Source organism: Microtus oregoni, unplaced genomic scaffold (genome assembly GCF_018167655.1).
Source record: "Microtus oregoni isolate MIOR12 unplaced genomic scaffold, Mior012 000005F_ref0000423, whole genome shotgun sequence".
NCBI lineage: Eukaryota > Metazoa > Chordata > Mammalia > Rodentia > Cricetidae > Microtus > Microtus oregoni.
The window spans coordinates 63,624,205-63,652,128 of record NW_024543064.1 but is presented as its reverse complement, the minus strand read 5'-3'; the positions used below and the strand labels follow the sequence as shown (position 1 = coordinate 63,652,128).

The following is a 27,924-nucleotide window of genomic DNA, read 5'->3' as shown; positions in this document are numbered from 1 at the left end:
GGGACACGGTAAGTCATGAAAACTGGGGACAACTTCTGTTGTATAGTTGACTTCTTTGAAATTTTTTAAAAAAATTTATTGTGTTTACAGTATTCTGCCTGCATGCCAAAAGAGGGCACAAGATTAAGTTATAGATGGTTGTGAGCCACCATGTGGTTGCTGGGAATTTAGCTCAGGACCTTTGGAAGATCATCCAGTGCTCTTAACCTCTGAGCCATCTCTCCAGCCTCCTTGAAAAAAAATTTTTCACTCTCTTTTTTTTCTTTTTATTGATTTTTATTGGGCCCTACATTTTTCTATGCTCCCCTCCCTGCTTCTCCCCTCCCCGCTTCTCCCCTCCCCGCTCCAGCCCTCCCCCGAGGTCCCCATGCTCCTAATTTACTCAGGAGATCTTGTCTTTTTCAATTTTCTACTTCCCATGTAGATTAGATCTATGTAAGTCTCTCTTAGTGTCCCCAATGTTGTCTAAGTTCTCTGGGATTGTGGTTTGTAGGCTGGTTTTCTTTGGATGTTTAAAAACCACTTGTGAGTGAGTACATGTGATAATTGTTTTTTTGTGTTTGGGTTACCTCACTCAAAATAATGTTCTCTAACTCCATCAATTTTTCTGCAAAATTCAAGATGTCATGCTGTTTTTCTGCTGTGTAGTACTCCATTGCTAAATGCATTGCATTTTCCTTATCCATTCTTCAGTCGAGGGGCATTTAGGTTGTTTCCAGGTTCTGGCTATGACAAACAAAGCTGCTATGAACATAGTTGAGCACATGTCCTTGTGGTACGATTGAGCATCCTTTGTATATATACCCAAAAGTGGTATTACTGGCTCTTTAGGAAGGTTGTTTTCTAATTTTCTGAGAAATTGCCACAATGACATCCAAAGGGGTTGTACCAGCTTAAATTCCCACCAGCAATGCAGAAGTGTTCCCTTTTCCCCACAATCTCTCCAGCATAAGTTGTCATCAGTATTTTTGATCTTGGCTGTTCTTACAGATGTAAAATGGAATCTCAGAGTTGTTTTGATTTGCCTTTCTCTGATGACTAAGGATGTTGAACATTTCCTTAAGTGTCTTCCAGCCATTTTAGAATCCTCTGTTGAGAGTTCTCTGTTTAGATCTGTACTCTATTTTTTTTATTGGATTATGTGTTCTTTTGGTGACCAATTTCTTGAGTTTTTTGTATATTTTGGAGATCAAACCTCTGTCTGATGTGGGGTTAGTGAAGATCTTTTCCCATTCTGTAGGCTCTCGTTTTGTCTTGTTGACCATGTCCTTTGCTTTACAGAAGCTTTTCAGTTTCAGGAGGTCCCATTTTTAAATTGTTTCTCTCAGTGTCTGTGCTGCTGGGGTTGTGTTTAGAAAGTGGTCTCCAGTGCCAATATGTTCAAATGTATTTTCCACTTTCTCTCCTATAAGGTTCAGTGTGGCTGGCTTTATGTTGAGGTCTTTGATCCATTTGGACTTGAGTTTGGTGCATGGAGATAGATATGGGTCTATTTTCATTCTTCTAGATGTTGATATCCAGTTATGCCAGCACCACTTGTTAAATATTCTTTTTTTTCCATTTGATATTTTTTGCTTCTTTGTCAAAAATCAGGTGTTCGAAGATGAGTGGATTGATATCCGAGTCTTCTATTCAGTTCCATCTTTGAAAAATTTTATATCCTAGTAAACTATTTTTTATTTCACCCTAATTAAAAAATCTGGTCATTAAATTTTTATTTAGTTATTTACTTATTTGTGTATGTGTGTGTAATTGCATGCTTGCCGTGACACATGTATAGCTATCAGAAGAGAACTTGCAGGGGGTTGGTTCTCTTCTTCCATCATCTGGGCTCTGGGGCATTAGACTCAGGTTGTCATGCTTGGCAGCAAGCACCTTTACCTGCTGAGCTCCCTCACACCTGCTATATTTTTAAATTTACCTATTTATTTTAGATACAGGATTTCATGCTCTAAACCAGGCTGTCTTAGAACTAACTGTGTAGTCAGTAGATCTTGAAGTCATGACAGTCCACTTACCTCAGCCTTCTGTGTTTTGAGATTAGAGGTGTGTGCAACAGACCCTGTCATCAGTGCTATGAAGATTTTGGCTTGAGCAAATAACTGGCATTTCCATTTACTGAATGGGAGAGGTTAAGATTGGCATGCCTGTTAAATATCTGGGTGGAGAGATCAGGCAGACAGTTGACTAGAAGGGCTGGGACTTCTGGAAACTTTACTCTGGGGCATGTGGAAATACCACACAAGTTTTATTTGGAGATTTCAAATGTTGCAGTCCAGGACTTTGCATTTCTATAATTTCTCCTAAGAGCCAGCTCTTAATTTCTATGTTGGTTGTTATAAAATGCAAGAAGGAAATGCAGCAGGGTGTCATACTTTGTGTGGTCTTGCCTCTGACTTAAGTCTGAGCATTTCTTTTCTTTGCTGTGTATTTCCGTGTCTAGCCTCTGATTAGTTTTCTTCTTCAGCATATGAATTTCCAGTACGTTTGATGGTTAGGAAGTTGTTTTTGGTAGGACTAGAGGCATAGAGCTCTAACTTTTCATCTTGCTGATTAAAAAATGAGACTTAATTTGAGTATCATAAGTTTACCTATTTGAAGTGTCCTACCTCTTAGAGCTCCTACAGCCTCCCAGGGCAGTGCGACCAGCTGGGAGCAATGCCCTTCTCCCTCCCTCCCTCCCTCCCTCCCTCCCTCCCTCCCTCTTTCCTTCATTTTCTTTTTTTCTTTTTCCTTTTCTTTTTCTTTCACATTTATTCACCTCTGTGGTGTGTGTATGTGTGTACCTGTACTTACCACTGTGAGCATGTAGGAGTCAGTCAGTTCTTTCCTTCTAGCATGTGGGTTCCAGGGACTGAACACTTTTGCTTATGAAGTCAGCTCACTTGCCCTACAGTTTTTATTTTTATTCTATTTATAAAACCTGGATTATTTACTCATCTGTTAGTTTTGTATTTAGATGCCTTTAAATTTTGTTTTATTTTGAAATGAATACATTTAGCTGTTTGCCCAGATGATGACATAATGAACAAGAAGTTAAATTTCCAGATAAAATTCTTGCTAGTTTTATATTCAACTTTGTAGACTATTACCAATAATTCTAGTTACTTAAATAATTATAAGTTGTTGACCGAGGTTTCTGTCCCACCAGGTCCCACATCTGTTTAGTCCCAAATAAACACACAGAGGTCTACATTAATTACAAAACGGGTTGACCTAGTAGCTCAGCTTCTTATTAACTAATTCTTACATCCTACATCCTAACCCATTATTCTTGTCTGTGTTAGCCAAGTGGTTAATGTACCTTTCATCAGCGAGGCATTCTCATCTTGTTTCCTCTGCTTTTGGGTATGGCTGCAGACTGACCTTTCATCTTCCCAGAATTCTCCTGTTCTTGTCACCCTGCCTCTACTTCCTGCCTGGTTGCCCCACCTCTACTTCCTGCCTGGCTACTAGCCAATCAGCATTTTATTAAACAAGTACAAGAAACAAATTTTTACAGGGTAAAACCATTATCCCACAGCAGTAAGTGGTATTGTAAAAGAATTATAGCAAAATCTATGATAAAGAAGAAATTTTCTAATACTTTAATAAAAACATTTTAAATGTCAGTAGTATCAGGCTAAAGCATCTAATATAAAGGATAGTTAGCCTAGTAAATGGTTCAAATTTTGGTGAATCTTTAAAGTTAAGTTAACTAATTAATTATTTTTTGGCAAATATTTTCTAACAGTTACATTGTATGAAGGCAGTCTCTTATGTGCCTGGCTAAAAAATTGCTTAGACATCTGTATACATAACATATTTATAAAATGTGATACCATTGTGTGGCTTTGTCATTATAACACGGATCAATGGTTTCTTAGATTTAAAAAAACAAGCTCCCTGTCCAATTTTACAAATGCAGTGCTATATTTTGTGGAACCAAGGAACACGTGAACTGGAAAAAGAATATCTGTGGCTTTTGTAAAGCTCTTTATAATAAGAAGAGTTTATTATCCTGGGAAATAAGTCTTAATGCAATAAAAAAAGAGACAAGAGAAGATGCAAGCCTAATTGAGAGAGAACGGAGGAGTCCGTTGCGGGTTGCAGTGGGGAGGGACTGAAAATAAATGCTGCCTTGCTTCTGTCAGTCATGTCCTGTTCAGGAGCACAGAGGCAGGGGAGGTAACCTAGAAACTAAATGCCTGCTCCTCTGAGGGAAAGGGAAGGCAAATGCCCTTCAGTTTTCCTAATACCCATGAAGACGGCCTCTAAGTCCATTTTTTTAAAGCCTTCATGCATTCGTAGGGCATTATCTTTAAGGGCTTGTTTGTGCTGATTGCCAACTATAAAGTAGGTAAATGGCAATGAACTTGGATTGTATGTTCATATGTACAAGTATTATACATTAAAAATAATATGTCATGTTCCTAATGGACTTTGAAGTTAGAAATAAGTAAAAAAAATTGTAAAATACTTATTTTTGAAGAAAAGGTAAAGGCAACTAAACATTTTGGTTACATTTGTTTATTTGTTCATCATTTGTTTATGTGTGTGTCCTCACATGTCCATGTGCTGTGGTATACATGTGGTGTTCATCATTTGTTTATGTGTGTGTCCTCACATGTCCATATGCTGTGGTATACATGTGGTGTTAATTTGTTTATGTGTGTGTCCTCACATCTCCATGCGCTGTGGTATACGTGTGGAGCAGAGGACGGCTGACAGGAGTTTGTTCTGTCCTCTGCTTTAGGGTCCTGGGGTCACACTTAGCTCTGTAGGTTTGGCAGCAAACAAGGGCAGTTTTAGAAGAAATTAAGGCAGTAATTCCACACTAAGCAGAAGCTGTGATCCACAAATTTTATTTATAATATTCCCATTTTTGTTATCTGATTTCTTGTTACTAATAATATGAATGAAATGCTTGTTGTGCAAACTGAGAAACCCACAGAAAAAGCCAGGTGTGGCTGTGGTTCATGCAGGAGGGTCCCTGGGACTTGTTGGCCATCCACCCTAACTGAATGGGCAAATCATAGGTCTCAGTGAGAGATGCTGTTTGAAAAAATGAAACAAGGTGGGTGTTCCCAAGGAATAGCACCAAAGATTATCCTCTGGCCTCTACATACATGTTCATTTCCTGCACACACATGCATGTGTACCCCACACATGTACCTCCTACACAAATGTGCATTTACATGTGCACACATGTACACAATGGTCAGACTAATTAAATAATACTACCTAACAAGGATAATAAATAGTAAAGAACTCATTCTTAGTTGTGTCCCCACAATATATGGCTCTGGGTAAATGGTGTGGTACAGTACTTCTGTCTTTAAAATAACTGGAAATGTTGACTCTTGGGAGGTCTTTTTTTGATAGTAAAAATAACTTGGAGGTCTTTGGGTGCTTGCTTTTTATAAGTTCTTGAATTTATAAGTATTTTGTGTGTGTGTGTACATGCGTGTTTATGTACTGTAGTACACATATGGAGGTCAGAGGGCAACTTTTTGGAGTCAGTTCTCTCTTTCCACCATGTGACTCTCAGGGATCTAACTCAGGTTTGGTGGCAAGTACCGTTACCTGTTGAGCCATCTCACAAGCCTGAAACCTTCAGTTTAAAGGCTCAAAGTTTATCTGGTTGTGGTATTACACGCTTTTAATTCCAGCACTCAGGAGGCAGAGGCAGGTGTATCTCTGTTAGTTGAAGGGCAGTCAGGCTATACAGTGAGACCTTGTCTCAAACCCAAAACAAAACAAAACAAAAACTTAAAGTTTAGTGACTGTTTTTCTTCTGCTGGGCAGTTGAGGAATACTATTGTGGTTAAATGTTAACAAATGTATAATAAAATTATTCTTGGCCTTTAAAATATAACAAAATAAAATGGATTCTTGAAGAATCATTATAGAATTAATCAGTTTGTGATGATTCAGTTCCTTAGAATCACCCTTAGCAGATGAATTATTACCATATTGGTTATGAAGTTGTCCAATAACATTAATTACTGGATAATAAAATCTGGAAAAATAATTATCACTTTTCATTTACATGAGTTATTGATATTTTGTGGCAACTACAAATGTCTGGAACACAATCAAGACTATCTACCTATCTATCTATCTATCTATCTATCTATCTATCTATCTATCTCTAGGGATCAGTGGCTAATTAATAGGTACTTGGGTGAGATTGCCTCCCCAGTTTTCTTTCTTGCTGTTTGTTTTATGGTATTTATATTTATATTATGTAGTGCACAGAAAATTTTTCTTTACTAATTCCTTTCAGTTCACATACAACCTCCTAAGGTAAATATATTGTATTTGCGGAGAAAAGTTGTCTAGTTGAGACTTTGAGCACATTCACTGGCACACATTTTCATAGCTGTCATGAAGCTTTAGGGATAAGCCCGTGTGAGCTGAAGAACAGACGTAGAGTGGGGAACATCTGGGTGTGTTTGCTCATGCCTGCCTAGTGATGAGCGGTGTGCCCCCAGGGCGGGGCAGGAGGCAGCCTTCTAGACATGGTTCTCTTTCAGGATTGAACACTCACTTTCTTAAGGGCAGTAGGTTATCTGATTATGTTTAGTAAGATCTAGTGAGATACAAATCAGATAAAAACAGCTATATTTATCCAAACAAAATCTCTCAGCATGTATTTTGTCATAAAGGACATGTCCATCATCAAATAAATAGCAGGATATGTATTAAACAAAGAACTACATACTTGGGCTGGCAAGATGGCTCAGCAAGTTAAGGCATCTACTACTAAGCCTGGTGACCTGAGTCAGATTCCCAGAGTCCACATGGGTGGAAAGAGAGAACCAGCTCCTGCAAGTTGTCTTCTGACCTCTGCATGTACACATCACCCCAATAAATAAATGTAAAAAGTTAAAAAAGAATCATGTTTGATTTTCTGTGATATGTAGAAGCCTGTTGTTTTCAGTGTTAGTAAGCATACGGATTATTATAACATTTTATTACTGGACAAGTTATATATAGTTAAATTTAAGAATTTGGATTGAATTTGAACTTTAATCACAAGTATGTTTTTTCTGCCAGTAATTTTGTGATTATGTTAGAATAAAACATCAATGACACACTTAATGACTTATACTAGTGTTCTTTGGAATTACAGGGTGTGTGTGTGTGTGTCTGTGTGCGTGTAAATGTGTGAGAGAATTGCAGGTTGGTGTTACTGTAGCACCCTCTGCTGGATTTAAGAGTTAATTCACCAGACTGGAAGATGTAAAAAAAAAAAAAATATGAAGGCATTTATTTAATTATGCCTATCAAAAAAATCCACTCTTGGGAGGTGTTTGTTTCAGACTTGATAATTTTTTATTGTCTTGTTTATTTGTTGATAGCTGTAGCAATACTAAACAGCATGTTAGTTTTTTTTTTGGGGGGGGGCATTTTATTCCAGAAAGGAAGGTATGAAAACAAAGGTTTATCTCCAACTTATTACTTCAGCCTCTTTGCACTTTGTTCTGCCCTTGAGACTAGAACTTTGGCCCTGATGTTTTTGAGTGGGAACAGATCATTAATTAGTTACTGAATTATACATATAATAAAATATTTTGTTGATTCTTTTATCAGAATTATGAAATATTGTGTATTTCAATAAAATATGAGACTAAAATAATGGCTCCGTTGGTTAAATTGCTTACCTTGCTCTTGACCCAGCCCTGGGAAATGAAACAGTCAGATCTCTGGGGCTCTCTGGCTACCCAGGTTAGCTTTATAGGTGAGTTCCAGACTCACAGGAAGCTCTGTCTCCATCCTCCCTCCAAAAACCCAAACCCAAATCAGGCCAGAAAACATGAATGGTGTTTGAGAATTAACAGCCAAGGTTGTTCTGATCTCCTCACACAAGGGCATTCATATATTTGTGCATGCATCCCCCCTCCCCCGAAAAAAAAAACCAGGACCAACATTTTGATAAATAAACTTGCTTATATACTTTTGGCAACTGAGAAAAGGACTTAGACATTATTAGACTGATTGAATTCCTTTGTCCTTTATTAGTTTTTAAAATCTTATTCCCAACACCCATAGATTATTTCCTTGTGACTGGCTAGCTTCCTGATCCACAGAATCTAAGATGAACAATATTATGTATTGACAGAATCAACTTCATCTTACAGGTTTACATGATTTTGAAGAAGATTTATTTATTTATGGCTGTATTTTATGGTCTGCATGTACATTTGCAGATCAGAAGAGGGCATCAGATCACCTGGGACTACTGATACAGATGGTTGTGAGCTGCCACCATGTGGGTGCTGGAAGTTGAACTCAGGACCGCTTGAAAAGCAACTAGTTCCCTTAACTGCTGAGCCCCTACATAAATATTTTATCAGTATAGATCTTCCCAGGTTATTACTTATTATAGTTTATACTATGCATAAGAATTTCTCAGCTATACTATACACTGTGATTTGTACCCATAACTCCTGGAGTTCGTTGTTCTGAGAATGTAAAGTCAGAATTTACATTCACCAATGGGAAACAGAAATTGAGTCATGGTTATATCTTTTCATTATTTTAGTTCTGTTTATGTGTGTGTGTGTTTGCGCACACACAAATATATGTGTATGTACGTGCATGCTCATATTCGATTGAGATTGGCTCCAATAGGCTCATATATTTGAACGTTTGGTTCCCAGTTGGTAGACTATTTGGGAAAGATTAGGAGGTAAGGTCTTGTTGGAGAAGGTGTGTCACTGGACTGGGGGTGGGCTTTGAGATTTCAGAAGTGTGTGCCAGGAGCAGTCTCTCTCTGTTTCTATCTTGTAGATTAGAAGTAAGTTCTTTTTTTTTTTTTTTTTGGTTTTTCGAACAGAGTTTCTCTGTGGTTTTGAAGCCTGTCCTGGAACTAGCTCTTGTAGGCCAGGCTGGTCTTAAACTCACAGAGATCCGCCTGCCTCTGCCTCCGAGTGCTGGGATTAAAGGCGTGCGCCACCACCCGGCCAAAGTAAGTTCTTAACTACTGTTTCAATGCCACGCTTATCTGCCTGCTGCCATGCTCCCTGCCATGATGATCGTGGACTAATTCTCTGAATATGTACACAAACCTCCAGTTAAATGCTTTTAGAGTTCAATTTCTAAGACCCACATGGTGGTTCACAACGGCCTGTGGCTCCAGTTCCAGGGGAACCCCATACCTCATCTTGACCTTCTCAGCATCAGGCACACAAATAGTGCACATATTTACAGGCAGGCAAAACAGTTGTGCATGTAAACTTAAAATACCTGGTCAAACATGGTGGAAAACGTAGTGGTGTATTTGTATTTTAATAAAAGTCTTCCCTGAGGACCAGTGGCAAAACTAAAGCCACTATAGGTCAGGCAATGGTGCTATACACCTTTAATCCCAAGATTTGGGAGAGACAGAGTCAGATGGGTCTCTGTGAGTTCAAGGCCATCCTGGGCTATACAAGCAGAAATAAATCCAGATGGTGGTTGGCTATACTTTTAGTACTCCTGGTACTAGGGAGTTATACACCTTACTCCCATCACTAGAGGGAATATAAAATAAGAGGAGAGAGAAGCTGTCTGGCTATTTTACTGTTGCCTAGCTTTGGTAGAGGTAAGACTTCTCTAGTGGCTTGGCTGCCTTGCTTTTCTGGTTTTCGGGTTGAACCTCAATCTCTGTCTCTTTGTTCTTATTATTCATGCTACATTTGGTGCCTAACATGGAGCTGGAACCAATGATCCTGATATTAAGACTCTCATGCTCTACTGACTGAGATTAAATGCCTTTAATCTTAGCACTCAGAAGGCCAAGTTAGGTGTAAGTTTGTGGCCAGTCTGCTTTACATGGTGAGTTCCAGGACAGCCAGGGTTAACAGAGTGATCCTGTCTCAAAACAAAACAAAACAGCAAGTACGATAACAATAAATTAAACCAAAAGACAAACTCCCTAAAATTAAAAACTGGCTGTTAACATGAGATTGGAGAAATGACTCAACAGTTAAGAACACTTGTTCTTGCAAAGTACCAAACATCTGTAATTCCATTTTCAGGGGATCGGATGTCCTCTTTTGACCTCCGTGGGCACCAGGCACACATGCATGCAAAACATTCAGACACATAAAATAAATCTAAAAATCTATAAAAGGTACTCTATGGAAAATTTTAAGCATACATGAAAGCAGAAAGAATGCTGTAATGACCACTCCCGTGTGCCTCTCTCTTTTCTTTTCTTTTCTTTTTTTTTTTTGAATTTTTGAGACAGGGTTTTTCCATAACTTTTGGTTCCTGTCCTGGAACTAGCTCTTGTAGACCAGGCTGGCCTCGAACTCACAGAGATCTGCCTGCCTCTGCCTCCCGAGTGCTGGGATTAAAGGTGTGCGCCACCATTGCCCGGCCGCCTGTCTCTTTTCATTAGTTATCATCAGCAATGGTCAATATTCATGGCAGCTTGAATATGTTTAAATCCAAGCCAAATATAATTTCATTCATAATAACTATTAGTTATGTATTTTATTTTTTTTAAATTTATTTATTTTAGTTATGTATTTTAAAAACATACTTAAAAGTAATAAGAGCTGGGGTGGTGGCTCAGTGGTTAAGAGCACTTGTTACTCTTGAACAGGGCCTAGGTTCAATTCCTAGGACCCATATGGTGGCTCATAACAATTCATAACTCCAGTTTTAAGGAACCCAATGCCCTCTTCTGACTTCTGAGGGCACCAGGTACAAAGCATTCTTATATAGAAAGTAAATCTTAAAAATATAATTATTCTTTAGTATCATCAAGCATTGAAATCTCATCATCTCCCATTTTTTTGTTTGAATCTTCTCTTTAGACTATTGAGATTTACTAGTTTCATTTTCAGATGAGATACTTGTTTTTCAAATAAACTAAGTATTAAATGTTAAAATTTTACTTTTAAGAAGACTATGTTAGGGGGATGGTGGTTATACATGCCTTTAATCTCAGCATTCGAGAGGCAGAGATAGGTGGATCTCTGTGAGTTTGAGGTCAGCCTGATGTACAGAGTGAGTTCCAGGACAGCCAGGGCTACCCAGTAAAACCCTGTCTTGAAAAACCAAAGGAAAAAAAAAAGACTATGTTAGTTGGGCATAGTGGTACATGCCTTTAATCCCACCTCTAGGGAAGCAGAGGCAGGTAGACTCTGAGTTTGAGGCCAGCCTGGTCTACAGTGTAGTTCCAGGACAGGTAAGGCTACCCAGAGAAACCGTGCTTCAAAAAAAAAAAAAAAAAAAAAACAAAAAACAAAACAATTAAAAACCAAAAGTGATTGTTGTTGTCTTAGGGTTTCTATTGCTGTGAAAAGACACCATGACCTCAGCAACTCTTACAAAGGAAAACATTTAATTGGGGCTGGCTTATAGTTCATGGAGGTTTAGTCCAATATTGTCATGGTGGGAAGCATGGTAGCGTGCAGGCAGACATGATGCTGGAGAGAGCTGAGAGTTCTACATCTGGATCCACAGGCAGCAGGAAGACACCGAGACACACTCTTGTACATCTGAGACCTTAAAGCTCACACTCAGTGTGATATACTTGCTCCAACAAGATCACACCTCTCAATATTGTCACTCTCTGTGAGCTGTGGAGCCATTTTCATTCCAACTACAACAGATATACAAAGTAGTTTTTCTTTTTTTATCTTTTTGGATTTCAACGAGTTTTAGTTTTCAAATTTGGAATTACTACTTTCAGCCTCTGGGAACTATTTTCTAATGTGACAATATTGTTAAGAAATATTGATGGTGGGTTAGAGAGGTGGCCCAGCAGTTAAGAACATTTGCTGCCCTTGTAGAGGAGCTGAGTTTGATTCCTTGCACCAATGTTGAGTGACTCACAGTTGCCTATAACTCAAGCTCTAAGGGGATCCAGGACCTTTGGCCTCCATAGGCACTGCATTCACATGCACCTAGGTCCTCTTCTATACAGAATTTAAAGTAATAAAAAGAAATCTTCAATAACTATTGAAAGGACTGGGCATGGTAGACATGTATTTAATCCCAGCACTTGGGAGGCTGGGGCCGGCACATATCTGTGAGTTCCAGTCCAGCTATGGCTACACTGTGAGACTGTCTCAAGGTTGTAAAATCTACATTAAGCAAGTGGCTCAGTGTACGAAAGTGCCTTGTGAGTTGTGTGCTTGTGAAACACAAAATGATGATCTCTCAGCAGAATGACTTCTTCATATGAAGGCACTGAGAGCGTGTCTAGAAAGGACCATGCAACATAGGGGACATGTAAGGCTACACTTTACACTTTGACAGCTTCCATGGAAGTGTGTGCCAGAAGTCAGTTACATCCTAATTAATTACATAGAAACTTTACCTCAATAAGATTAAAAAAGAAAAAAACCCCCAAGGCTTTGGAGCATTCCTTTTGGGCATTGTTTTCACACTCCCTGCCTGCAAAGTATGAGACATGGGGCTAGACAGGTATAGTGGGATATACCTGTATTCGGACTTGGGATGCTGAAGCAGGAGGATCATGGGTTCTAGGCCATCCTGGCCGCACAGCATAAGTCATCTAAAGTCACAATTCTGTGATTAGTGTTCTCTGTATAATTTTTAATGTCAATGTTTATGTGTTTAAACCTGACTTGTTTTTAGGCAACTACTCTAAGAGTGAGGAAGCTAGAAGAGAACATTGAAGCAGAAAGAGCGGCACATTTGGAATCAAAATTTAATTCTGAAATTATTCAGGTAAGATGTAAACATATTTTTTGGCATGAATTTTCTCTGGTTGTAACCACTAGGAAAATAAGGTGCGGTTGAGAATGGTAACACAATGCTGGCGCTGTATTTAGGATAAGGGTACAATTTCGGATACTCTATTAGGGGAGATGTTGGTACTCTGTAGCGTCAGGCCAGAACACTACCACTGTCTGCCCTTGTCTCATCTGTGGGGGCATTTGTACTGCAATGGAAGAGTACAGTGTTTGTGACAGAGACTCAATGGTTTGTGTCAGTATTAGTCAGCTTTCTGTGACTATAATGGAATATGTGAGACAACCTAACCCAGGAACCGTAACTCTAAAGAGAAAAGGTTTTATTTGGCTCATGCTTCTTAAGTCCATGATTAAGTGGTTCTCTGGTGAAGCACCTCATCATGGTGGAGTACACTCTCCTCTCACCTCATGAGCCTGGAAGCAGAGCAAGAGAGAGCAGGGTCCCACCATCTACTTGAGGCCACGTTCTTATCCATGCGAGGGTCAACCACACAATCCCACCTCCCGATGGTCTGTGGTATTGCCTAATAGTGCTGTTCAGGGCACTAGGTTTTTGACACTTGAATTCAAGAGCCAACTGCAACATTTTGAAAAACGGGAACTATCACCACTTGACACTTTGCAGAGTATTTTGTTCCTCCCTTGTCTGCTTATTCTTGTTCTTTCACCATTTTTCAAGGTTTGGCACCCTGTGAACACTGGTCTGGACTTTACTATCTTTAGGATGTATGAGTAATACAGTATTCTGTAGTGTCCTGCAGACTCTCCTTAAAGTGGTATATAGCTATTTAAGAGCTATAAATTATTGGTTTGAGAGAATGCACTTGTGTGTTTATTCTGTTGTGGACAGGTACAAGGCATCAATTTTAAGATGTTGATTATGCAAAATTTCACATATATGCAAAAGCTGACAAATTATTAAAATCAACTCACAGTACACCCATCACCCAGCTTTAAACCTACTTCAAGCCAATTGTGTTTGTAGTTCTCCCCTACACTGTCCTGTTTCCAGATTGTATTAAGGAAATACAAGTTATCAAGTTATATCACTATGAATATTTTAGTCAGATAGTGTTGTTTGACTATAAAGGTTCTTTTTCTACAGTAAAAAATTTTGGGGGGTGAAGGGATCTGTTTAAGCTTTATTCTTTTTAAGTTTAAAATTGCTCATATTTGTGTATGTGTGTGTGTGTCTGAGCATGCGTGCACACGTGCGTGCACCAAAACACACATGAAGGCCAGAGAAGACAGCTTGTGGGAGTTGATACTATCCTTTTACCATGTGGGTCCTGGTGATTGAATTTGTGTCATTAGGCTAGGTGACAAGTGCCTTTACCTACTGAGCCATCTTGCTAGCCCATGTTTAAGCTTTTAATAATATTCATGTCATAATGTTTCTTTTAGTTTTCAAAAACCACTTATATTTTATGAAAGAAATGTGAATGCATTAGAAGGTAAAGATTAAGCACATTGACAGGCTGGATAATACTGTGTTAGTTTATGCTTTTCATATCTCAGTTCCTCATTCTTCTAGAGGCAGAGGCAGGAGGATTTGAGATTTGAGGCCAGTTTATTTTCTTTTTAAACCAAAACAGAAAGAAAGGAATATTTAGATAAATGACAATCTGTGGCTGATAAAATAGTCTATTCAATTTAAGATGGAAACACATTTCTTAGCTTTTTAAAACTACTTCTCTGTCATCTGGTAGTTACGGATTCGAGACCTTGAAGGAGCTTTACAAGTAGAAAAAGCCAGCCAAGCAGAGGCTGTTGCTGATCTGGAAATGATCAAGAATGAATTTAAAGAAGTCGAAAGTGCATATGAGCGAGAAAAGCATAATGCACAAGAAAGCTTTACAAAACTGAATTTGTAAGTATCTTATGGTAAAATTCTAAATCTGTGTGAAGGTTTTAGGATTGCTGAGTTTGAATATGTAGTACTTTATATACTAATATAAAGCTGCTATCTGTGGTAGACCAGAGAGTATAGGTCTTTGTGGCCTTGTGGGCAAATATGGGGATGCTCTTTTGCTGTAAAGTTTCTCAGCAGTTCCAGAAACATATTTATACACTAGAAAGTAAATATATCAATGCACTTGCCTTTCTAAAATTAATATAGCCATGTCTTAAACACCTTAATTTATAAGCCACATGAGGAGATAATGCTCAGGATTTTTTGAACTGCAGAAATAATAGTAGTAGCAGTAATTACAACTAGTGGGAAATGTGCATTGTGGTTCATTATGTACATGGCCACCAAATAATTAATTTAACTAATTTAACATTCTATGCGGTAGCTACCTTTTATTTATCCTGTCTTTTTCCTGTGTGTGACATGAGTGTGCATATGTTTGTGTTTGTGCACCTGTGCGTGTGCGTTTGGAAGCTGGAGGTTGACGTAGAGTGTCTTCCTCAGTTTCTCTCCATTATCATTATTACTGTTTGAGCCTGAGTCTCTCATTGGACCTGGAACTCCACCATTCAGCTAGACTGGTTGGTCAGTGAGCTCCAGAGATCCACCTGTCTCTATTCCCCAAGAGCTGGAGTTACAGATCTCAACTCAGGCCTTTACGCTGTGTGGCATGCACGTCACTGACTAAGCTTTCTCCTCGTCTTAGTTAGTGTTTTGTTGCTGTGGAGAGACACCATGACCATGGCAACTCTTACAAAGGAAACATTTAGTTGGGGCTGGCGTACACTTTCAGAGCTCTAGTCCATTTTCATCATGGTGAGAAGCATGGCAGCATGCAGGCAGACATGGTGCTGGAGAAGGAGCTCAGAGTTCTACATATTGATTTGCAGGCTGTCACACTGGGCCTAGCTAGAGTTTGTGAAACCTCAAAGCCTGCCTCCACAGTGACACACTTCCTCCAACAAGGCCCCACCCCCTAATAGTGCCACTCCCTATTGGCCAAGCATTTAAACATATGAGTCTATGGGGGTATTCCTATCAACCACCATTCTTCTTTACCTATTTCAGGGGAGTTTTGAGATAGGGGTTTCTTTGTGTATCCCTGGCTGTCCTGGAATTTGCTTTGTATACCAGGCTGGCCTCAGACTCAGACATCTGCCCGTCTCCGCCTCCTGAGTCCTGGGATTAAAGGCATGCTCCAACACTGTGTGGCTTTCCTCAACTTTTAATACCAGTTTTTTCAGATGTGAAAATAGAGTCTTAATGAGGGTAAGGACTCATAGTTCACAAGTGATGTCAGCATTTGACTCCTGCTAATTTCAACCTTTTCCTAGTTTAAAAGCCTTTGGTCTTGAAGAGTCTATGAAATACTGTAAAAAAAGGAAGATTTAAATGTTTCAAAAAATTTCTCAATAGTATATATCTCAAACCATTGTCTCCAAAATAAGAGTCAAACTATCATTTGTAGCTTTATTCTTTGTGTGTGTGTTTGTGTGTGTATTTATTTTGGCAGGGTATGTCCTATATATCCCTGATTGGCTTAGAACTATCTATGTAGATCAGGCTGGCCTCAGACTTACAGAAATCTGCCTGACTGTGCCTCCCACTTCCTAGGATTAAAGGTTTATGCTATCACACCTAATTCCCTATTTGTCCATGTCTAGGAAGGTGAACATCCATACTGGCTAGGCTCCCACAAAGCCAGAACATGAAGTAGGATCAAAACCCCGTGCCATTGTCCTTGGCTTCTCATCAGCCCTCATTGTTCGCCATGTTCAGAGAGTCCGGTTTTATCCCATGCTTTTTCAGCCACAGTCCAGCTGGCCTTGGTGAGCTCCCAATAGATCAGCCCCACTGTCTCAGTGGGTGGGTGCACCCCTCGTGGTCCTGACTTCCTTGCTAATGTTCTCCCTCCTTCTGCTCCTCATTGGGACCTTGGGAGCTCAGTCCAGTGCTCCAGTGTGGGTCTCTGTCTCTATCTCCATCCATCACCAGATAAAGGTTCCCAATGATGGCTCTCCTGGTCTGGAGCTTGGAAGTTTTGCTCAAATTTTGTATTCTAGTAAGTGCCAGTCCCTGGCTGGTTCATGAGTCTCTGACCTAATCAAAGGGTTGTTCTGTGGTTGGATTTATAATTTCACATCATTACTGGGAGGTGGAGGAAGTGGATGGCTAAGGATGTGCCTTTGAGGAGTGTAAGGTGTCTCCAGAACCTCTCTGTTCGCTCTGCCTCCTGGCTGCCATGATGTTTGTAACTCTGCTCCAATACGTTATCTTTGCCATGACATTCCGTCTTACTCTGGGCCCTTTGGCAAAGAAGCCAGCATACCATGATCTGAATGGTATAAAGCCATGGAAGATACATCTTTTAAACATTTTTATTTCTTGAGTGCACATGCCCTGGCACATTTGTGGAGGTCAGGAAACAACTTACTGGAGTTAGCTTTCTCCTTCATGTGGGTCCCAGGAATTGACCTTGGACTTTGAAGCAGTTGCTTTGCCTGCTGAGTCATCTAGTTGGCTCCTTTCTGCTTTTAAAGTTCTTTTTGTCATCTTTTTTTGTTACAGTGGAAACAAGTGACAAATACAGCCCTTTAGCTATTTTTTAAATTTCCATATGACTGTATTATAACAATGCAGTTTAGTAACAATGATAGTACTGATAACAAATAATTAAAGCCCTGTATTCATTGATAGTTCCTGTGGATCTTTTCACCTATCGCATTGTTTCTTTCCTTGTGTGTAATGTGAAAGCTGTTTCTGTTTCTGTGTGGTACGTGAATGATGTTACTTGAGGGATGAGAGAGTGTAAGCTAACGAGTACCAGCTGTATACCTGACAAAAACCTCATAAGGGGGACAGATGATTATGATTATTATATTTTTGGATTCTTTTTTTGAGACAGGGTCTTTCTGCATAGCTCGTCTGTCCTGGAACTCCATCTGTAGGCCAGGTTGGCCTTAAACTCATAGAGATCCATCTATCTTTGCCTCCCAAGTGCTGGGATTGAGGTTGTGCACCACCACACCAGGCAGTGAATTCATTCTAGCTCACAGTTCAGGCTGGTAAAGGTGTGTTTTCAGGATAGCTCTTGTCCATGGTGGCAGGAGGTCAAGGTTGCATGGTCTCATCCAATGAACCAGGAAAGTGGAGAACACAGTTTGGAAATGGGGCTGGGCTATACCCTGCAAAGCTCAACTCTCAGTGACCCACTTCGTTCAGCTGGTCCTTAGCTCCCAGTTTCTACGTTCTTCTAGAACAGGGTCATCGCCTGGGGACTAAGTGTTCAAATGCATGAACCTATGGAGGACATTTCATATTTAAGCATAAGAATGAGTTAATTTTGTACTTCTGGCTCTTTTTCAGAATCTTTCAAAATTAATTTTAATTTTAGTTAGTCTACAAAATATTGATTTTTTTGTTTTGCTTTACATTGGAATAATATTTATATTTTACTAGGTAAAGATTATGAACTACATTTTAAGAAGTTTATCTGTTCCTTGAAAAATTCATACACATATGCAGTGTATGGCACAATGTATGTTGATAGTATTATCCCTTCACTCTTCTCTCCTGCTTTCCACCACATCTCCCTCCCAACTTCTTGTTTTCCTTTTGTAATTCCTTTTTAACTCATTGGGTCCAATAGGTGCTGCTCATATGTGTATGGGTGTGCAGTTATCTACTAGGGCATGGACAACCCTCTAGTGGCCACACTCTTAAAGAAAAGCGATTCTCTCTCCCCGAGTAGTCATCAACTGCCAGGAGCTCCTCAGGTAGGGGTGGGGCCTGGGTCCTTGCCTCTCCATGCTGGACATGTTTTAACTGGCTTGATCCTGTGGGGGTGAGTTCATCTGTGCAATAGCCATGTCACGTCTAGAGGACAATATTTTGCGGCATTCATGTCTGTCCTTCAGCTCTCACATTCTTTCTGCCTCCTCTTCCTGAATGTATTGAACTCAACCTCAGTTACTTACTCTTAGCACTGTAAACAGTAATGTTCCATGCATTAATTACTGCTCACTGCAAGAAGAAGCCTGTCTGGGGCTAGAGAGATGGATCAGGGGTTAAGAGCACTTGCTGATTTTTTTCAGAAGACCTGGGTTCAGTTCCCAGAATATACAATTGCTGCGCACCGCGCCCTGTGTCTGCGCTCTGTGCGCTGGCACCCAGTTACTGAGCTTCGGGAAAGGGGCTGGAGGTTGAGAACACAGACGCAGAGATAGACTGACACACGCGGCTCCAAAAGCGCTTGTTCAGAAAGCCCCTACTCAAATAAGACCACCAACCTTCATTATTATAAGCCGGTGGGGCCGAGGGAGTTGGATGTGAGTCTTTAATTTTTACTCTACGTTTTCTCAGCTTTTTAAAGAGATTTTCTAATTCTTTACGTATAATCTCCTCTTCTTCTTCTGATGAATCCTCCTCACTATCCTCCACTAGCTATAAATCATCAAACTCCTCCCTATCGTCCGACTCTTTTTTTAAAAAAATATTTATTTATTTATTATGTATATAATATTCTGTCTACACGTATGCCTGCAGGCCAGAAGAGGGCACCAGACCTCATTACAGAGGGTTGTGAGCCACCATGTGGTTGCTGGGAATTGAACTCAGGACCTCCAGAAGAGCAGGCAACGCTCTTAACCACTGAGCCATCTCTCCAGCCCTCGTCCGACTCTTTTCTCAACCAAGAAAAGATACCTCTCATCTTTTCTCCTCAATATGTTTCCGTGGCCAAATGACGCTGTTCGTTTACCCCTCTTTCTCAGCTGGACTTCCCACTTGCTGCCAAACCAAGCGAAGACGTCTTACTCTAGGCAACTCCACCCTCACCTTCTGAGAGCGACCTCTCAGCGTTCCCTAGTTCCCCGATATCTCGGTGGGGACCTCCAATTACCACACACCGCGCCCCCGTGTCTTTGCTCTGTGTGCTGGCACCCAGTTCGTGAGCTTCGGGCAAAGGGCTGGAGGTTAAAATATACAGACACACATAGACAGAGAGACAGCGACACGGGTCATCCTTGAATTCCCCAAGTGTGCCCCCTTTATTGTGTTCAGGGGCAGATTATATAGAGATAGCTACGCCCCAGCCAAACCCACCAGAAACCACTCTCCTGACATCAGGAACTCCTGAAGGTCAGAGCAGCTGTAGGCACTCAGATCAGGGGATTACAAGAAATTCAGGATCTGGGGTCTCACTGCTCCCAACCATACATGTCAGCTCACAACTCTCTACAACTCCAGTTCTTCTGGCTTCAAGGACACTGCACATACATGTTATATAAACATATATGGAAGAACTCAGTCATAAAATATAAATAAATAAATCTTAGAAAATGAAACTTTTCTGACCAAGGTTGGAAGCATCACAGATCTATAGATATAAGCATAAATATTTAGAAGGCAGTTTGATACCGTGACCATTTAGAAAAACATTAATAGTTTTTTTTTTACCCCCTAGGGCCAATGGATTCTGTAGCCATTGCTTTTCAGCATGTTTATAACACCAGGCATGAATTTCACCTCTTGTGGGGCAAGAGGCCAGTTGTAGCAGTGGATGTAAAGAGTATTAGGCAGAAACTCATGTCTGATTCTCTATGGCTAATCTGAATGTGGACCCTGTAGAAATTAGCTCAATATGGGAAATAACCAGGCTAGCTAAAGGATAAAACAATTATATTTTTATTTATTATAAGGGGAAAACTCATGAAACAGGAAATAGAAGTCCAAGCTCAGCTGTATTGCAGGAGTACCACAGAGAGAGAGAGAGAGAGAGAGAGAGAGAGAGAGAGAAAGAGAGAGTGAGAGTGCACCTGGTGGTCCACGCCCCATTTTCTCTTGGGCTCCAGGAAGCCATGCCTTAACTAGGTTCCACCTCTTAAAGATGATTGGTTAACAAAGCTTCCCCCATCACCTTCCCCTTTTGTCTAAAGAAGAGTGATCCAAACCCAATACAACTATATACAATAGGAACAGATATCAAGTATAAAATTACAACCACATAAACAATATTAAGCAAGGAATACATGACAAATGTTTTAATAAACATTCTATTCCAAAGAGTCTCAGCTAAATCATAAGAGGAAGATAACTATGACTATCTAATCTTCATCCCCATCATAGACCTGAGAAGGGAAATAATATCACTTGAGTAGGCAATCAAGCAGCTTCCAAAGTGAGCAGTATATGATGGAGACAATTGGCTGCCTGAGCAATCACCCAAAGTCTTATATGCAATGTTGAAGCAACCAACTTTGGCTAAGGTCTAGCATAACTGACAGACCATTTTCATAGGCACGAAATTTTTCAGAACTGTCTTACTCTGTCTTGGCAAGGTTTGACAGTCTTTTTCTTGTATCCTGCTTGTCCTGTCTGGACATTGTACATTTTGTCAGTGGTTGATGGGCAGTTCCTTGCCCAAAGGCCAGTTTTGCCAAGAAGAAAACATGCTCCAAATGGAGTGTCTTTGGTACTCAACATTCTCTCAGGAATAATCGGTGCTGCCAGGAGCAATCATGTCTCATGTCAATAGAGCCCTAAGTTATTTAAATGCCATGCTCCTCAGATCCTTGAAGTGGTTGAAGATTACCTATCTAGGCAGAATACAATCTCTATGTATCTAAAGAACCTAATCAATCTGACTATATGTATAACAAACATGAACAACTATTGACCTATAATACTTAATACCTGTATAACTTAAAGACTAAACTTCATGTCATAATAGTAAATAATCTGTAAACAAATGTACAGCAAATAAAACAATGACCTCAAAAAGTAGACAATGTACAAGTATCTTGATCAGAGGTAAGAATAATATATAATGCAATATGAAAATATATCCTAAAAGTTGTATCAACATACAAAATGTCCTAAACAGAGATAGAAACAGGCATATATACAATCTGACAGAATAACTTTGCATAGGTGTACAAATATTGTAAACAGAAATAACAAATATAATTTGAACTTGTATCAATATACAAAAACTATACTGATATAAATTATACATAAATAATAGCTCACAAATATTTACTCTGTTTCCCACTATTATTATCTTTTTTTTAAACCTACATAATTTCTATTCCAACCCTCTACCTTATATAATCAACCCCTAAAACGAAGTTCCCAACCCTGAGGACAAACTTTTTTGGGAGAGGGAATGTTGTCCTCTAGAATTGCTTCCAGCTGTCATGGGGGTGATGTTCTCTTTATGGGATCCTGCAAAAGTAAAGTGATGGTTAAGTTTCAAAATTACTGTCTACCTTAGCTGCAAATGATTTCTGAGCAGTCGATAGGGTTTTTTCCAAAGTTCTTATTTGGAGTTCTGGCCAGAACATCATGAGAAGGTGCACCATTTCAGCAGCTGGTACCCAAAAACCAGTTTTATAGCAGCGCTATCAGCATCATGATGTCATCTCAACCAGGTAGAGTTGTTGCTGTGGGGCCCCATCTTCTTCCTGGAAACCTCAAAGATTACTGCAGGAAAAGGATCTGTAGAAAATTTTATTGTTCATCGTGGAAAACTTAAACATTATTCATAGAGACATACATTCAATAAAGAATACGATATAGACAAAATAGACACGGAGAAAGTAAGATTTTTCCTAAAGTCTTCCTTCTGTCCGATACCAGATGGCTCCCGATATGAGACAGAAACTCTGAATGTTTTTTAACAATGCACTTGAGTTTAGAGAAGTACAGAGTCATTGTTCAACTCCAAAGCCAGCTCTATATATTCATAAATATATATATTTAAATGTAGGTAGGAAACTAAGAATCTCTTCCTAGAGTGTGAGAATGAGGTAATAAAGTAAAGGGGGGGGTCATTTTCCTTTTGGAACCGATATGATCCCATATAGCTGCAAGCCTGACCTTCGCTCTCACCTCCTGGTGAGGTAGGTGCTTTCCTCTTTCATGCACTGCTCTCTGGGCCATCTGTGCTGGCAGGGCCCCACAGCCACACGAGGCAGGGAAGTGGAGAGGTGCAGGCCACCCAGTCATGTATTGGGCTTGGCATCACATGCTTTAGTCTGGACCCTGCAGCAGGAAATTGTTTACCATGTTCTTGAGTTAAGAGCCCTGGCAGTCCTAGCAAGCTAGGTCTAGTCACTCATCACAGTAGGCCACTTAGAGAGACAAATAATAATAATAATAATAGAGGCCAGAGAAAGGATTGGTTCAGTATGGCCTCACTGGGCAGGAGTAAGGAGTCTAGTGACTCCCAGCCCGTCTTTGGGGTCCTGAGGGTTAGGTTTAGATAGAGGGCGAGGAGTTTTTATAGCTAAGTAGTCCTAGTCAAGATGTGGTCCTCCTGAGACTGAGAAACTTCTGTAAAGCAAAGGACACTGTCACTAAGACACAAAGGCAACCCACTGACTGGGAGAAGATCTTCACCAACCCCGCAACTGACAAAGGTCTGATCTCCAAAATATATAAAGAACTCAAGAAAATAGACCGTAAAAGGCTGATCAACCCAATTATAAAATGGGGCACTGAGCTGAACAGAGAATTCTCAACAGAAGAAGTTCAAATGGCCAAAAGACACTTAAGGTCATGCTCAACTTCCTTAGCGATCAGGGAAATGCAAATCAAGACAACTTTAAGATACCATCTTACACCTGTCAGAATGGCTAAAATCAAAAACACCAATGATAGCCTTTGCTGGAGAGGTTGTGGAGAAAGGGGTACACTCATCCATTGCTGGTGGAAATGCAAACTTGTGCAACCACTCTGGAAAGCAGTGTGGCGGTTTCTCAGGAAATTCGGGATCAACCTACCCCTGGACCCAGCAATACCACTCTTGGGAATATATCCAAGAGAGGCCTTATCATACAACAAAAGTATATACTCTACTATGTTCATAGCAGCATTGTCTGTAATAGCCAGAACCTGGAAACAACCTAGATGCCCTTCAATGGAAGAATGGATGAAGAAAGTACGGAATATATACATATTAGAGTACTACTCAGCAGTAAAAAACAAGGACTTCTTGAATTTTGCATACAAATGGATGGAAATAAAAAACACTATCCTGAGTGAGGTAAGCCAGACCCAAAAAGAGGAACATGGGATGTATTCACTCATATTTGGTTACTAGCCATAAACAAAGGACATTGAGCCTATAATTAGGGATCCTAGAGAAGCTAAATGAGGAGAACCCAAAGAAAAACATATAGGCATCCTCCTGAATATTAACCTCCATCAGGCGATGGAAGGAGACAGAGACAGAGACCCACATTGGAGCACCGGACAGAAATCTCAAGGTCCAAATCAGGAGCAGAAGGAGAGAGAGCACGAGCATGGAACTCAGGACCACGAGGGGTGCACCCACACACTGAGACAATGGGGATGTTCTATCGGGAACTCACCAAGGCCAGCTGGCCTGGGTCTGAAAAAACCTGGGATAAAACCGGACTCGCTGAACATAGCGGACAATGAGGACTACTGAGAACTCAAGAACAATGGCAATGGGTTTCTGATCCTACTGCACGCACTGGCTTTGTGGGAGCCTAGGCAGTTTGGATGCTCACCTTACTAGACCTGGATGGAGGTGGGCGGTCCTTGGACTTCCCACAGGGCAGGGAACCCTGATAGATCTTTGGGCTGACGAGGGAGGGGGACTTGATTGGGGGAGGGGGAGGGAAATGGGAGGCGGTGGCGGAGAAGAGACAAAAATCCTTAATAAATAAACGGAAAAAAAAAAAAAGATGTGGTCCTGCCTGTTACCATTGCCTTGACTCCAGTCTTTCCTGCTAGGTAGTCTGATAAGTAATCAAAGCTAGATTGCTTCCTGAGAGATAGGTTTCTGCTTTGCTTAGCATCAGGCTTCAGCCTTTTCCTTCTAGAGTGAGATTCTTGGAGAAATTCTGATATCGTGGGGTTGATTTTCTCAATAATCTGTAGTCAGTTAAAGGGTCACAACTGGACTATGTCTTTAAACAGTTTTTTAAGGTTTATTTATTCTATTTTATGTTGTATAAGTATTTTGCATGTACAGCCCATGTAAGACTGGTGTGCATAGAAGTCCGAAGAAGCCGTTGGATTCCCAGGAACTGGGGTTACAGGTAGTTGTGAGCTACAATATGGGTACTGGGAACTGAACTCAGTCCTGTGCAGTAGTTGTGAGTGATCATAACTACTGAGCTGTAGACAGATTTTTCTTTGGGCCGCCAGCTCACTAAAAAAAAAAAAAAAAATGATACTGAGACTTACTAATTATGAAAGATTGGCCTATAGCTTAGGTTTATCCCCTAGCTCTTATAACTTAAATTAGCCTATTTCTATTGCCACATGACTCGTGACTTTTTTTTAAATATTTATTATGTATACAATATTTTGTTTGTGTGTATGTCTGTAGGCCAGAAGAGGGCACCAGACCTCATTACAGATGGTTGTGAGCCACCATGTGGTTGCTGCGAATTGAACTTAGGACCTTTGGTAGAGCAGGCAATGCTCTTAACCTCTAAGCCATCTCTCCAGCCCCAATAACTTGTGACTTTTCTCTCTCCTCCTGCATGTCTCAGTCCCTCTGCATCTGACTGGCAACTCCTCCTTTCTTCTTCCCAGAGCTCTCTGTCCCCAGAAGTCCCCCCTAACTTGTTCCTGCTTAGTAAGTGGCCTTTCATCTCTTTATTAAGCAGTCACAGTGACACATGTTCACACAGTGTAAAGGATATTCCACAACACCGAGCCATCTTTCCAGGCTCTGAGCTGTCTATTTAGAATATCTTCATTTCTGCCAGGATGGAATACAAAGAAGGAGAGAGTAGGATTTGATAAAGGGAGTGGGAAAGCAAAGGGGAGGAACAAGAAGCTTTCTGATGGACCCAAAATAGAGAGATTTTGTGACGTTTCCATGGCGTGTGTTACTGTACTTTCCTCGTCTCACCTCCTGTAACCTTCCCTTGTCTTTCATGATGGCCCCTTCCTCCACTCGATAGTCTCTGTTTTCATGTTGTGTGGGTGTTTGAGTGTGTGCGTGTGCACTGCACATGTGTATATATTTAAATCTGTAACCCAGATGAGTGTAAATGTGGTATTTGACTTTCTTCTTTCTACTATTCTCTCTTGTGAATGATACTTTTTAAAAAATATTTTATTTTATGAATGTTTTTCCTGCATGTATGCGTGTACATGCTGGTGTTCTCAGAGACTGGAAGAGGGTATCAGATCTTCTGGGACTGGAGTTGTAGCCAGTTGTGAGCTGCCAGGAGAGTTCTGGGAGTCGAACCTGGGTATACATCGTCTTCTGTGTTGAGCCATCTCTCCAGCCCCTGAACCACACTTTTAGTTTATAGCTTTGAGATGGGAATTTTAGGGTAGGATATGAAAGACTGATGTAACAACAGCTAAGAATGAAGCTATAAAGTAAATGGTACCAGAATATTAGCAGTGGTTGAGCAGTTTTGTTCTTATTTAGGAATTAAACCTGGATTTTCATAAATGATGGGAAGGAGGGCTTTCTAGGGTGGAATGGGAGAAGCCAAACACTTGGTGGCTAGATTCTGGCCACCTGGGTCTGGTTCTGCAGCTTCGGGACAGTGTCCTCATGGTTGTGAAAAGTGGTCACATGACAGATTGCAGTGCCCAGGGCATAGTGGCTGATGGGTATTGGCAAGGAGGAGGTGCAGTGGCCGGAGAGCTCCTGGCAGGATCAGATAAGCTCCACGCCCAGAGCTCCCATGGTGCAGGCCGTCCAGACGGAGCCCACGAGTGCCAGTGCCCAAGGCCACTCTTCACCTCACATTGTCGCTGTCACTGGATGGGGCTGTTAAAGTTGTTTGTTGCCAGGATTTCGTGGGTGGCAGGAGCAGATATGTACGACACATCTGCATTTTAGAATCAGAGTTCTAATGCACAGTGTCTTAGACGTGATGCACCGCTATGAAATTGTTTGAGGTGGAGCAAACCGCATTTATATCACTACATTTTCTTAGCTGTAAAGTTTCTTTAAATCTAAAACTTACAGGAAAAGCTTTTTAATGATTTTGGATTATAGAGCTTTCAGATGTAGTTTGATCTTAATTAGTTCTGTAATTGATTATTGGGCAGTAGTAGGGAAAAGATTGTGATAAGTCTACATTGAAATATGATTTAAAATGACTTTAAAGATAGGATATTGAATCGACTGCAGATAAATTTTATATCTTGTGTTCCTCAATAATTAGGAGCTTCTTTATTTTTCTAAATGTGTTTCTGAATAAAAACAGTGTTATGGTTTAGTGGCACCGTTATTTATGTTCTTGATAAAATACAGCCTAAAGAAATGCTACTTGTTTTAAGGAACATATTTATTGACAAACTGTTAGTGGAAGTTAAAATAATCAGACTCCATTAAGGAAGCATCCTGGCTATAGGCTTCCTTCTCGTCTGTTCTTCCCCAGCCGTCTGCTTTGTAAGTCCTGACTCTCCCGGGATCCAGGAGCTCCCTAACCTGCGCCTTTCTTTCCTTACATGTTCTTACTGGCTGTGGCTGTTAGAAGTGGAGAAGCTAGCTTTATATCACATTGCTAACAGAAGGGTATCACACCTCATTTTAGCGATCTTAGAGTTTTACATTTTTAAAATATGTATTGTTTTTATTTTATGTGTGTGTGTGTGTGTTTGCCTGCATGTGTGTGTCTGCACCATGTGCACTTAGTGCCTGAGGAGGCTAGAAGAGATGTCAGGTTCTCAGAAACTAGAGTTTTATGTAGGGAGTTGACACCTACTGTGTGGGTGCTGGGAACTGAACCCAGGTCCTCTACAAGAGCAACAAGTGCTCTTAACTGCAGAGCCGTCTCTCCAGCACCAACCCTAGGTTTTGAATTTTAAAAATGTCACAAATTATACATAAATTTAATGTTATTAAATAAATTAAATAAATGTTAATATGTGTTGAATAATAGTTATTTTGACTAAAATGCTGATTTTTATCAAGTTAACACTTGTCCATAGTTTAAAGAGTAAACAGCACTGCCAAGATGATGAGACACAGCAGCATGATGCCTTTGCCTTTGGCTCTCAGTTCCCTTCATGTATGGCAGCTGCTTAATATTTACTGCTGTTGCTTTGATGTTAACTTCATGTTTAGTTTAAAAAGATTGTCTTTTATTGTAGAAAGATTATATTTTTAAGTGTGTATGGGGGCGGAGAACTTGTGAGCACATGGGAATGGAGGCCAGAAGTTGATGCTGGACCCTCAGGAGCTGCTGCTCTTAGACAGTTTGGAGGAGTCACCCAGAGTGGGCACTGGGAATGGAACTTGTTTTTTTTTTTTTTGGAAGTACTCTTAATTGCCGAGCCATCTCTCCAGTCCCCAAC

General features: G+C 40.3%; 1 protein-coding gene across 1 annotated transcript in view; it reads left to right on the top strand.

The window, feature by feature from the left end:
- Ccdc171 (coiled-coil domain containing 171) overlaps positions 1-27,924 on the top strand; it is a 341,586-nt gene that overhangs the window by 51,547 nt on the left and 262,115 nt on the right. The window contains exons 8-9 of the mRNA XM_041652374.1: positions 12,586-12,678; positions 14,414-14,574. Coding sequence (XP_041508308.1) covers positions 12,586-12,678; positions 14,414-14,574 — 254 coding nt within the window. The remainder of the gene's footprint in view (positions 1-12,585; positions 12,679-14,413; positions 14,575-27,924) is intronic.